The 12,972-nt window shown below is 39.4% G+C and overlaps 1 protein-coding gene across 1 annotated transcript; it reads right to left on the bottom strand.

Annotated features, from left to right (window-relative positions):
• Window positions 1-6,025: 6,025 nt before the first annotated feature.
• On the bottom strand, window positions 6,026-12,972 carry slc5a8l (solute carrier family 5 member 8, like). The gene is made up of 15 exons (XM_030777082.1): window positions 12,619-12,972; window positions 12,075-12,140; window positions 11,757-11,808; window positions 10,379-10,446; window positions 10,064-10,218; window positions 9,497-9,637; window positions 9,266-9,395; window positions 9,079-9,167; window positions 8,869-8,981; window positions 8,397-8,464; window positions 7,691-7,777; window positions 7,188-7,378; window positions 6,867-6,976; window positions 6,639-6,727; window positions 6,026-6,151 (listed from the first exon to the last, which is right to left on the bottom strand). The coding sequence occupies exons 1-15, from the start codon at window positions 12,970-12,972 to the stop codon at window positions 6,026-6,028; spliced, it is 1,839 nt and encodes a 612-aa protein (XP_030632942.1).

Here is a 12,972-nt window from a genome sequence, read left to right as displayed (position 1 = left end):
AATAACAAAAGGTGCAGCCTAACAGTGTGCACAAACACAAACAACAATAGACCAAGGACAGGTGAAACACGAGGGCTTAAATACAAGTGGAAAACTAAACAGGGCTAACATGTTTGGATGAAATTAACAAGGGGGGAATGAGGTTAATAAATACAACAAACAGGATCAGGTGAGGGGTGGAAACACACAAGGAACAGGAGCACAAGACATTTCAAACTAAAAGTCCAAAGATGAGGTGCAGGCTGTGACATCAGGATTCACCGAATTTACAAAAAAACAGCTCCTATATCTAAACACAGTATGAACACTTAGGCTACGTCCCACACTAAGCCAACTAAATCTGAAAATGCAGTTTATGTAAAAAAAAAAAACACTTTGTTGACTGAACTTTCTATCTTGGGCTACTGTAGAATGTTGGTAACAATAACATTAAAATATCGTCAGTATCACCCATACTTAACCATTGCGTAAGGTAAGACCAAGCGTTATCTTCATATCCTATCATTTTACGCTTTGCTGTATGTGCCGATACCAACCCCATCCTAGTTGCATGGTCTCTTAATTAATGCAAGACACCTCCTGCACCCTGCAGCCCAGTAGGAAACCAAACCGTGGAACTTAATTTTGTTCAGTAGAAACACACAATTCCAGGTTCCACAGTTTTCAATGTAAGTGATTTAATGTTTTAATTTACTGTCTCACAGTCACAATTTAACATATAACAAGCACTCATGTTGTGTTTGCTACCAAGTCTCTGTTTTGTGTTGTAGAATCTCTTCCCTGCACTCAAGGATCTAGTTATAGAGATTGACAGAAGCATATCAGTTTCTGTTGTTTGTTAAATATACAATCCCTTTTGTTTTCAGTTTGGCCTCAGTATTGTAATGGCATATAGATGATGTATGTCTTTTGTTTTTTTGTGTGTTCAGTTTGGCCTTTTAAGTATTGTAATGGCATATAGATGATGTATGTGTTTTGTGTTTTTTTGTGTTCAGTTTGGCCTTTTAAGTATTACAATGACATATAGATGATTTATGTCTTTTGTGTTTTTTTGTGTGTTCAGTTTGGCCTTTTAAGTATTACAATGACATATAGATGATGCATGTCTTTTGTGTTTTTTTGTGTGTTCAGTTTGGCCTTCTAAGTAGTGCAATTACATATAGATGATGTATGTCTTTAGTTTTTTTGTGTGTTCAGTTTGGCCTTCTAAGTATTACAATTACATATAGATGATGTATGTCTTTTGGTTTTTGATATTGAGGTTGTAAATAAGGATGCCCTCAAAACTCCATCTTGGGCTGTAGGCCCCAACACTGGAGTAACACCTCGGATAAAGGTACAGGACAACTTTTTATGCCTCACTATTGGTTTATTATAGAGCACTGAAGAGTTTATAGACACTCTTCATCCTACATATGATTGTAATACAGTATTCTCTGTGTTAGTCATTTAGAATACGTACTCCTCCCTCAACTGGGAAGTCGGGATCCTGGAACAGAACTGCCCTGGAGTTGGACCCAAAGTCAGACAGCTCGGAGCACAATGACTTACTGGTGAATATCTTTTTACTCTTACCCTGTTATTGTTTACAATAGTACAGCAAAATCTCTGCCAGTACTGGTACAACCTAGAAAAATACAGTATAACTATGATGAGACAGAAAATTAAAAAAATAAAATGTCGGTCTGTTGTGTTTACCTGAGTTAAGAGACTGAGATGAGCAAAAGCTAAATTTACTATGCAACTGCCTACAGCAGGAGGACTTCAAAGTACTTGAAACAATCATTATTATCATATCTGAACCATTGTCTTGTCAGGTTCCACAAGTGTGTCATTTGCAACACATTGACTTCAGCATAGATATTGGTTATTTTAATTTTTTAAGTCAATTATCTAGAAATCTGTGTACTCATATTATATTGTAGCTGTGGTTTAAAGAGTTGATCATACATGTAGTAGGGCCGTGGTCTGAAGAAGGCAGGGATTTTTCCAGGACTTAACTATCATTCATCGTCCTTGCACGTATATGTGGCATTTTCCAAATCCCAGCCCATCCAGAAAGTTCCTTATTTTCTGCTGTATTACACATGCATTGATTTGTTGCTTTCTGTCTGTTTTGAAGATAGACCTTTTTTTGTGCTCTTTTGACTTCAAATATTATAGAGGTTTTCTCCAGAAACAAAAATACCAGAAAAACAGCTGATGTCAAATGTCACCAGAATAGTTCAACCAAGTAACATGCTCAAGAAGGTATGTGAATTTTATTTACACAGTACAATTTATACTCCACCACAAAACATTTTTGCTTCATGGTTCATCACACGTATGTGGAGGTAAGAAACGTGGAAACATCAAAACTTAATAGGAGTAAGGGCCTGTTTATCTAGTGCCATGAAACAGATGTCACATACTGACATGTGAACAAAGCTAGTGTCAGTAGGTGTCATTTAGCTGTAAAATGCTGTGGACAAGGTTCTGCAAAAAATGTCTTTGTCATCACTGATATTAGTTGTCATAACATACGCAACAGTCCAAAATGGAAAATTTTTACAAATGTGCTATTATTTTATTTATATGAAATAATGAATGAAAAATTCAGCATCTCCTTGCACAGCTCCAAAGTCCAGCTGTTTATAAGTCACCAGGAGCAGCTTTGAAGCTTGCTGCGATGAAGAGGATGCGTGACGCTGGCTGGACTGCTGTCACCAGTCTGGACAAAAAGAAAAAGAAGACAACAGAGAAAATCTTTGCCTAAAAGGCTTTCAAGTGTCTTAACATTCAGAGTTCATAAATGGTGAGATAGTTAGAGAGGAAGTGAGTATCTGCAAGTTTTAGGAATTTTTTTTTTAGTTAGAGCGTTAATTATATCAGTTGATGACACTGTTCCTGATGAAACTGAAGTTATGTTTTCTGATAGTTATGTCGTGTTAGGGGTCAGTAGAGTTCTGAGTTAGTTATGGGTGATGTTCCTAATTTTATAATATTCTTATTTCTATTAGTCAATGGCTTGGATTTTATAAGTTTTGTAATTGTTTGGTGAGGTTTTGAATAAATTATTTTAAATCAAAGATGCTACTGACTACCATATTCATGATATTAGAAATTGTTGTTGTCTGCTAGTGCGTTTTTTGAGGTAGAAAAATTGAAAGTGAAATATAGATAAGGTTACCCATTTTACGTGACTGTAAAATTTCAGCATCAGTCACTGCATCCGTTACACACACATTATGCTTTATCCTGCTATAGTGTATTACAAGGTGTGATTATGTTAATAGCTGGAGTGAAGGTTTTGAGCAGTAGAAGTGGCATCATGATATTATCTGTCCCATTGGCCTCCTAAGAACTCACACTGGGACCGAGAGGACAGAGAGCCAAATGCTAACTCTCCCCTCAAATGCTTTTTCACTCATGATTGGACTGTGGATTTGAGGACCTCCATCAGAAATGACACATGCATCATCTGGTGCCTTAAATTGAGCACTTGAGACAGAGGTAAGAAGTCAAATACAGACAGGGTTGATTTTTTGACTGGGTGTAAAGTCTTGCATCTATACCATGACTTTGGAAGCAACCTGGAGTTTTGTTTGCTAAACAATCAGAAGAATGTTTACCTGTGTTTTCAAAGTTGTAGAGAGCATAGGGGGAAATATTGGCATCTCTTCTTTTTTGCCTGCAAAATAAGTACATAACTAGTCCATAGAAAAATTAGGCTGAGCAAATTGGTGATAGTTTTCTCTGAAGGAATCAAACCAAAACCTTGCAGGGAAAGGAAATTAAAATGACAATGTTGGCCAATGACTGAACTGAGAATCTCCTTCAACTAAGTATTTTTGATGATATGGCTTGATACTACCTGGGAGTATGTGTAAATTTATCTTCAGTTGGATTACTTGGAATACTGCCATTGCTGATGTAGACAGACCCCTTTGTTGCTGGCAGTGAAATATCAAATGATGTGTGGCTTGCTTTTCCAGCTGTTTGTGTTGTTTTGATCCTTATTACTGTAAATACCATGTTAGCCATAGTTGCAGTAGATTCAGGGGGCGCCTTGCTGAAGACTTAAGATGGTAGGCTGTGAAGGCGGAGCTCTTGTGTCCTCTGTCTGTCTAGTTGACCCAGCCTGACAGGGCTAATGAATTTGGGTATAGCCAAGTCAGGCAGCCAGGTTCATCCCATGACAGTTTTAAGACATTGTTTGCAGGTGTTGTTTGGGTTTCATTTTAGTGTGATCAGCTGAACTCTTCTAGCGTTACCTTAGATGGCTAACTAATCTCCAGACTCAGATTACTCCATTTAAAACTTTTATCACCATAATAATAAATTAGTTGTTTATGTGTATGTTTCGGTGTGCGTGTGTGTGTTGGGGGGAGTATTTTAGGTAGGTTTAACTCACTTGTCTTTGGTTTGGAGGCCTTGGAACCTGATATGTTGTTTTTGTCAAACCTAATTCCTTTTGATCTCTCTGACAACTGGAGAGGAGAGCAGTTGCTTTGGTGTCACAAGGCAGGCATGTGAGCAGATGTCCACTGTACTAACTTCCTGTCAGTGAGTCAGCATTAGACAACTGCTTTAATTCTCTATTTATTTCCCTCTCTCTTTATCTCTCTCTTTATCTGAACCTCATATGGATAATGTTATCAGAGAATTAGTTTATTGGTTCTATACTAAGGACTTCTATAGAATAAAGCATTGTATTAATTTTTAGTAAGTGCTATAAAAATTTCCACTTTATTATATGTCATTACAAAAAAGTCATTGCAAATAATAAATACATTTTATAAGATGTGTGTAAAGGCTGTAATAAAAACAAAACAAAACAAACCAGAAGGAAGAAAAGAAAGAGAGTAAAAAAATAAAGTTCTCATTAATGTGTGTACAGACATTGTAATCACAAGGCCAGCATCCAAGTTCAAATTTTCAGCCTACATAAGGTGAAACAATCGAACAAAGAGGGCAGACTTCTATTTCAAGACTCTAGACGATAAAATCTGTTTTCATTATGCAAAGTTCACAGGTAAATACGCAATGTTTGGATTCTGTGATTACAGAATTGTGTGAATACAGAAAGCTCTACATTTAAGTAGGAAAACTGAATTTAAAAGTTGACATTAATTATTTATGTTAAACTATCTTTTCACACGGTAATGCTTCTTTGGATAATCTTAACCCATTGTAAACTATTAGATGAGATGTGTTGATAAAGCGTGAAATTTATGTGCCAACTTGGTTAGGCAACTGAGGCCTTCTACTGGAAACTCTTTGCCTTGTTTGTGATGGAATGTGTGACAGATGAATGCTAAAAAAAAAAGAAAAGAAAATAGGAAAAGAAAAGAAATTCTCCCTGTGACATTGATGTAATCTGAAGTATATTATACCATGGCCACAGGAAATACTCATTTCTGATTGTCTGGCAAGTATCCATTCAAATGTTGTACTAGGACACCTCAAACATAGATCTAGTTAAAATTTGAATCACCATTCCAAATCAATGCCCCTGATACATGTAAAGACATAAAAGCATAACAGTAATAGTAAATATAATGCCCTGTCTATGTCTCCAATTCCCACCAAAAAACATTGCAACTAACTTAAATACTGGCAGAAAATTTAACTTTATTCTACCATATCAAGGCATAAGGCATGAACTTATTTTCAGAAATATTTTAGTGACAATTAGACTTAAATAAGCAATCCCATGTTTACAGATGCTGTAAGCTACTTTAGCAGGATAATATCCATGTATGGTCTGAGCAAAGGGCACAGTTCAGGGGGACTAGAAAATTATTACCATGAATGTTGTTACCATTATTTGTTTTCTGTATTAGCATGAGTACTTTCAATTATGAATGAGTGAAATGTATACAAAGCCTCCATTTGCCCAGTGTTTGGTAAATGGCCATGGTTTAAGCAGGATAATGCCCTCTGATGAACCCTGATATAGGAGAATAATGGAGTCCCTTATTTTCCTATATCAGAGCACCTCGTTGGGCATTATATCTGTGTAGTTGGTGTGGCTTCAACCCTCTCAAAATCGAGTGATTTTGTCCGTGTCCTTCTCCTTCGTCTTGAGTTCTGTGTCAGTGAAGTCTGGGTTGTCAATGCCTTGCAGATGGTCGAGGCCTGTCTTAGTGATCAGATCTGCCTCGGTAACCTGTGGAATGACAAAACAGGGTATACTGAACACCACAGTATCACACATCAATTGCTCCAGTAAACCTCCATAGCACAACCCTTTTTCCACAATGACTGTTTAACTTTTGGCCATTAACTGTCTTCTGCCTGCAGATGAGGTTCATTGAAACAATAAAGTTGATCCACAAATAATCACCTTTTAATTTCTTTTTAATGGAGATGAGTGAATACACTGACATATCAGTTGTCTTGCTCATTTAAAACTGTTTTAACCACATGTATAGAATTTGTACTTGGGATAATTTACTGATACATCTCCTGACATTTTTTATTTCTGATTTCTCACTTTAAAAAAGAGCTGGTCAGTTGTGCCTCCGATACACATGAATTGTGTATGTGATTAAAAAAAAATAATAAAGAAAAAAGATCCTGAAAGACAAGATTGCACATTCCTGTCAGTTACAGAGTCACTTCAGCACAATTTATGTCCAGAGATGAGACTTTACCTGAGAAGAATTTCTGCCACAGCTGAAACAGAGCAAGTCTTTTCCATGAACAAAGAGCTCTGGTCGAATCTTTTTCTGTTTACAGCCACCTGAATGAATAAAGAGCACAGAGAGAGTTAAGGTCCCTTGAGTGAATCAAGATCAAGGAGATGTTTAAAGATAAAGGACACATAGAGGCTTAAGGGGAATCTCATGGCAGCTGGTTAGTTGCTTGTCTGCCGTACTCACCTGAGACTGCACTGACAATCAGGCCCACTGCCATGGTCACCAGTGTTCCCAGTGGACAGAAGTACAGGTAGGACAAAGAGTACCAGTTGTCTGCCAGAACTGACCTTTCACTGCAGCAGCACAGGAGAGAGGGTTGTCTTCTTTAAACTGCCCTCACAGAGGGTTGTGGTCAACCACTTTGAATGAGTCTTATAGCATTAAATTTGTAATGCAGCAAAACATGTGGATATACATCAGGGTTTTATTCACATCAGTTTATTTTTCACTCATCATGATGCTTTGTGCTGAGAGAGAGAGAGAAGGAGAGGGAGACAGTCTTGCCTGGGAGCTGTGGTTGGCTGAATTGTGCTGGTCCATGAGGCTGCTGTGGTGAGGTTCATGGCTTCTGTTGCACAGCCTTCCACACTGAGGGGGAGTGGTCTTGTCTTGTGAGGCAAAGGGGGGTAAATCTGAGCTCCAATGCCTACCCAGAGTGTCACGACCAGACCCACAATCAGTCCCACCAGCCCTCCCTGCACCAGACAAATTCAAATAACCAACAACCACTTCATCTCTTACTGTAGGTAGTAACCATTTTAGTTATAGATGCACTAAATTCTATTACTGCAAAGAACATGCTAGTGTTCCCAACTGTACTTGTGTATGTTTTGTTTTGTTTTTTGTTTTTTAGACGGCCAAACAATTCAACAACAACCAACTTTGTGGTTTTATAGAAATTATATTCTTCAAATATTAGTGGGTTTGTGTAACTAACAAAATCAGTGATTTAACAGTAGTAAGTTTGTGGTAGTTTGGGGTGGCCACAGATTGTGTCAGATTCTTACTGAGGAATTGGCACAGCGAAAGAACATGCCAAGCAGGAAGAGACCTAGGAGTGGTCCACTGATCATGCCGAATATCGACAGGGCTGCCTGGAGACAGAGAGAGAAACTGGATGATGGAATAATGAGCTGTCAGAAAGTCAATGACACTGTGAAACATAAAGTCAAATGTTACTCAGGATTCCACACGCACACTGTTCAGCCTTGTTCACATGTGCTCACATCTGATATCAGAGTCCAACACTATGGGACATCCTGTTGACTATCCACTGAGAGAGACACAGACAAACTTCATGACTTGTGTATCTCATGTTAAATATACGCAATATCAATGCTCATATCTATTTATATCCAGTGACATATTTCTGATGTGTAGTGGTAATGTCACAGGGAACTCCTCTGCTTAACAAAGACGCAGGGTTAGATGTTAGATGTTGATTATGTACTGAATTCCACACAAATGCGTTTTAATAAACATCTGTAATGACATGACTACATCTTGACCTGTTGTCAACAGAATGATTCTTTGGTAAGTCCCATAGAGCAGGTTCTGTCAGATGTCCTATGGTGTTCTATAGGATTATACAGTTTCTACAGTATTACAGGTTTCATTCAACCACCACATTCCACTGAGGGGTAGATTTAATTTCAAAAGGAAAAATTAATATTATATCTGTCAGTACACCAATAGCGCATTGATTCAACTTACCTGTAATATATTCCCCATCAAAGAAGCCACACCTGCCATCCCTATACATATAGCTCCAAAGACTACACCTGAACGATAAGACAAAGTCTGAGCAAAAGCCAGAGATCAATAAAAATATACTAGTACTATTACTACTGCTACTACTGCTAAGGATGATGAAGAAGAAAAAGATACTATAGATTACACACTGTAGGCCATTTACTGTAGATTATACACTGTATGCTATATACTGTAGATTAAACACTGTAGGTTATATACTGTAGGCTATATACTGTAGGTTATATATTGTAAGTTATATGCTATAGATTATACACTGTAGGCCATATACTGTAGGTTATATACCGTAGATTATATTCTGTAGATTATATACTGTAGGTTATATGCTGCAGATTATATACTGTAGGTCATATACCATAGGTTATGTACTGTAAGCTGTACTGATGGCAGTCGCTGTGAATAAACACAGACTTACTCAGACCCATGTTGAGCCAGGATGCCTGTCTGTCGGTCATGCTGGACCATACAGGTTTAATGAAGTCTTCTGTGGTGACTGCCACCAGGGCATTGATACTGGATGACACGGTACTGGGGCAAACACAAACAAAGATAATGTTGCCCTGAGGAGTCATTTACAACCCTTTCTGTACTGAAAGGATTCAGACCTATCTCACTCAGTGCTTACCTCAGGGTGCCACTGTATGCTGCAGCCACAAAGAGACCCGGCAGTCCTGGGAACTCTCCAAGAATGTCCATAACCAGGTAGGGGAACAGCTGACATGCACACATACAATAATAAGATGAATGACTATAAAAGACTCATTCCTTTATGAGTGGGGGGAGAAGAGAGAGACACCTGAGAGAGGAGGTACCTGATCAGAAGCTGCCACATCACCATTTGTGAGTGGATCACAGTTCTTGTAAAAGGAGTACATGGTCAGGCCAGACAACATGGCCAGACTCACAGTGGCCCATAAACCCACCATGTTCACATACAGCGCCCTGGGAAGGTGAGAGGGTGAAAGAACAGTCTCAGTATGCTTAAAGACAAAACAGCAGAAAAGTACCTCATCACTGGACTCTTGAGTCATACACATACTCACAGCTTAGCCTGTGTCATGGTCCGACAGGATATGTAACGTTGAACCTGTGATTGGTTGATGGAGTAGATCGATGCCCACATCAAAGCTCCACCAAAGACAATCGTCCAAAAAGTGTGCCGTCTCAGAGGGTCGGGATCAAAGCTGGACAGAAATGTGTACATTTTTGCATGGTTCACTACAGGTTCTTTTTTTTAGGGAGTGAGTACCCTATACAAAACCCACTAATTATGAGTACACATCTCACAAGCATTTCAGATAAATATACTATGTGTCTTAAATATATTATGTGTGGCTAAGACAAGTCTTGGATCATTTTAAATGTATTGTGGCATTTCTAATACTTGCTATGGTACACACCAGTTAGCAATGCCAAATACTAATAAAGAACAAGACAGTGTGCTCTTTTCTCTAACAGCACACTTCCACATAGCTTGTGTAGTTGAACTGCCACAAAAGTAGCTTGCGGAACATTTGTCCAGCTCTCTGACCATCCAGTTCTCTGTCTGATCAAAGCCCGTACACTACTGTAGTAGAGAATATGAGCTCTTTCCTCTTGTCAGCACTCACTCAAATGTTTCCAGACGTCCACCATGGTAACTGTCATTCCATATGTTGCCCAGCCCTCCTTGGAGAACAGCCCCACGTGCAATGACAGCCACAAATCCTGCTAGCATTATGCCCATCTGGAATACATCTGTCCAGATCACAGCCTTCAAACCTCCCTGTCCAGCAAGGCACAGAGTATAGACAGAAAGTTATTACCTGGTATGAACAGTGGGCAGCTGACTCATGATGTGTTTTTGATTATATTCAGTGCACACAGTGCTCAGGTGCTGGGCATGCAGCCATTTGAAACTGTGGACTGTTTCAGATTGTACTGACCAGAGTGCAGTAAATGATGCAGACTGTTCCCGTAGCCACCAGCACTCCCCACAGATTCAGTCCAGTGACTGCAACCACACCAACAGGACATGAATTACACACAGACATCCTGTGTTAAAATTTCGCTTCGCTTTCATTGCACTGGTTTGATCGCTTGCCTGACAAAACTGAGCAACCAAATATCATACTACGTCACAGCAAGTGTTTTTGATTACACCAATCAGATTACACATGACTGAAGACGTTTCTGGGAAGGTGGTGTGACTTCTAGCCCCACTGGCAGGTGATTGGCTTTCGCCAGGCAAAATTTTCGCTCGAGCTGAACATTTTTTAAGTCAAGCGATTGCTCATTTTGCCCATTTTGTGTCGTTCGCAGTTTCACCGCGATTAACCCCACCCATTCGAGTCCTGCCATTGACTTTTCATGTATTTGCTTCGCTCAAAAATTTTGCATCACGTTCAGTTAAAACGCAGCTTCAGTCAGACCAACCTCCTACCCCAGGCAAACTGCACAGGTCATAGGTTTGTTAACGATGTACAGCAGGAATGGCAATTGAACCAAAACTCCATATCATGATACATATTTACATTTACCAAAGTAACAATAAATGCACTGTGGTGTAAAACACTTGTGAATAGTTGGGGCTTTTCCATTAGCGCTATGGTGTCTACTCAGTAACAAACTCAGTAATAAACAAACCGAAACAGAAAACAAGGAATGATCACAAATATCCAGACTTAACTGGATATTTCAGCCTGTGAACATGTTTTTAGTGAAATAACCATAATATCGGTTTTGGTAAATGTTTTGTTGTCTTTTCTGTCACATAATGACTTAACTAACATTCAACATAGCTTCTATAACAAATGCATGTGTCCGTGGCCATGCTCATTTCTGTTTACTCAGCATATCAGCAAGCAGTTACTCTATTGTAGCGGCGCTGGGGAGAACAGCAGAAACTTTCAGGGTGAAACCGGAGATCTTCCCTGTATGCATGGTGATAGTGCATAAACAATGTAGAAAGTTATGTGTTTTCATGGGTAACTGTTTACTGTTTAATGTTTAAGTTTTGTTTTGTGTCATATGTCTACCCAGTCCAGAAATAATTAAGTGCCCCTCCATATGTGCAGCTGAATGAAGCTGTTCTCAATAACATGTGTTTTGTCAGCACTCCTCTTATAAAGGCAGAGTTTCACAAACCACTTCAAAGACAGGTGTGTGCGTTATTTGTCTAGGTTATACTGATTAGAGCTACCAAGTGTGTGAGCAGACCCTGATAGGCTTCCCTGATTTCACTGGTAAGAACCAACCTTTGGTCTCTAGCGGTTACCCAGTGACAAACAATGAATGAAGATTGACTTTTGACGTTATACTCACTCTGATTGAGTGCAAGCGCAGGAGCATAAATGACCATCCCTGTGTACAGAGCCTGGAAAAAAAACACCGCAACAGCGATAAGTCAGTGACTCAGACTTCCGCCTGCTTCTCATTCATGAGGGCGCAGGGCACCTCTGTTTTTAATATGCAACTGTAAATACAGGTGTAGATTTTCTAAATGTACACCGTGTAATGAAATGACTCGCATTTTCCATGATAGGACACATCACAAATGTCACATTTTCCATGAATTTTCAATCAGGAAGGCTTGTAAGAAAATTAAATTTGCTTCTCTAACCATTTCCATTAAGAAGTTACCGTTTGTATGATGTACATGCTGGTTCCAGTGATGCGTATAACCTTGTTGAAGCGCATCTCCAAGTACTGCAAATAAACAAAATCACCACAAAGATTGAAACATTAGGTACATGTCTACCTGCTACGCTTCATTCAGTTGTATGCTACGAATAGCATCGATAGGGTCAAAGCACTGGTTACTGGAGAAGAGAAAACATACAATTTTGACCACACCACACATGTTTCAAATAGCACATTTATTTTGTGCTTCTATGCAAATATGCCAGTTTCTGTGATTACTGGTTCTTTCAGAGCTGTGGGCTGCTCAATATGCTAAAATATTTACACTTTTGTGTTGCAAACTGACCTGCTAAGATACTTGCAGAAAGAATAATTTTTCTTCCACATTTGAATGAGACTGTCTCATACATGCTACATATCACATTCCATGTCATTTGGAGGTTTAACTTCTCATGAGGAGCTTTCTATTTTTATTTTAATTTTAATTTTAAAAATTCAGTGATAACCCCCGTAAACACTAGTATCTGTGCGTCCCTGCTCTTACCTCGTACGTGCTGGTGACGCCCAGGCGGTAGAAAAGAGGCACGAAGATCTCAGCAGTCAGCACAGACATGAGAGTGTAGGACAAGGCGAAGAGCCAGAATGGCGTTCCGTACAGATAGGCTTCCGCTGGTGTGCCGATGACCGTGATGCCAGACATGAAGCTGGCAGTGAGAGACATGGCCACGGGCACAGCTGTCATCTGCCGCCCACCCAGGAGGAACTCAGCGCTGCTTGTCTCCTTACGTCCCCGGATGGCCTGAAACAGGCCGATTCCCGCCGCAAAGAGGATGATGCCCGCAAACACCACGTAGTCCCATACTGAAAACGTGGCAACTTCTCCCCCAGGTTTAGACAT

Source organism: Chanos chanos, chromosome 6 (assembly GCF_902362185.1).
Source record: "Chanos chanos chromosome 6, fChaCha1.1, whole genome shotgun sequence".
Lineage (NCBI taxonomy): Eukaryota > Metazoa > Chordata > Actinopteri > Gonorynchiformes > Chanidae > Chanos > Chanos chanos.
Note: the sequence above shows the minus strand (reverse complement) of the source record. Positions and strands in the feature narration are given on the sequence as shown.

Excerpts from the sequence above, each read along its gene's own strand:
- slc5a8l (XM_030777082.1), bottom strand. The coding sequence starts at position 12,972 with ATGTCTAAACCTGGGGGAGAAGTTGCCACGTTTTCAGTATGGGACTAC. Across the intron at positions 9,168-9,265 it reads ATGTGGCAGCTTCTGATCAG|CTGTTCCCCTACCTGGTTAT; the intron begins GTACCTCCTCTC and ends TGTGCATGTCAG. Across the intron at positions 7,379-7,690 it reads TTCGCTGTGCCAATTCCTCA|GGAGGGCTGGTGGGACTGAT; the intron begins GTAAGAATCTGA and ends TGTCTGGTGCAG.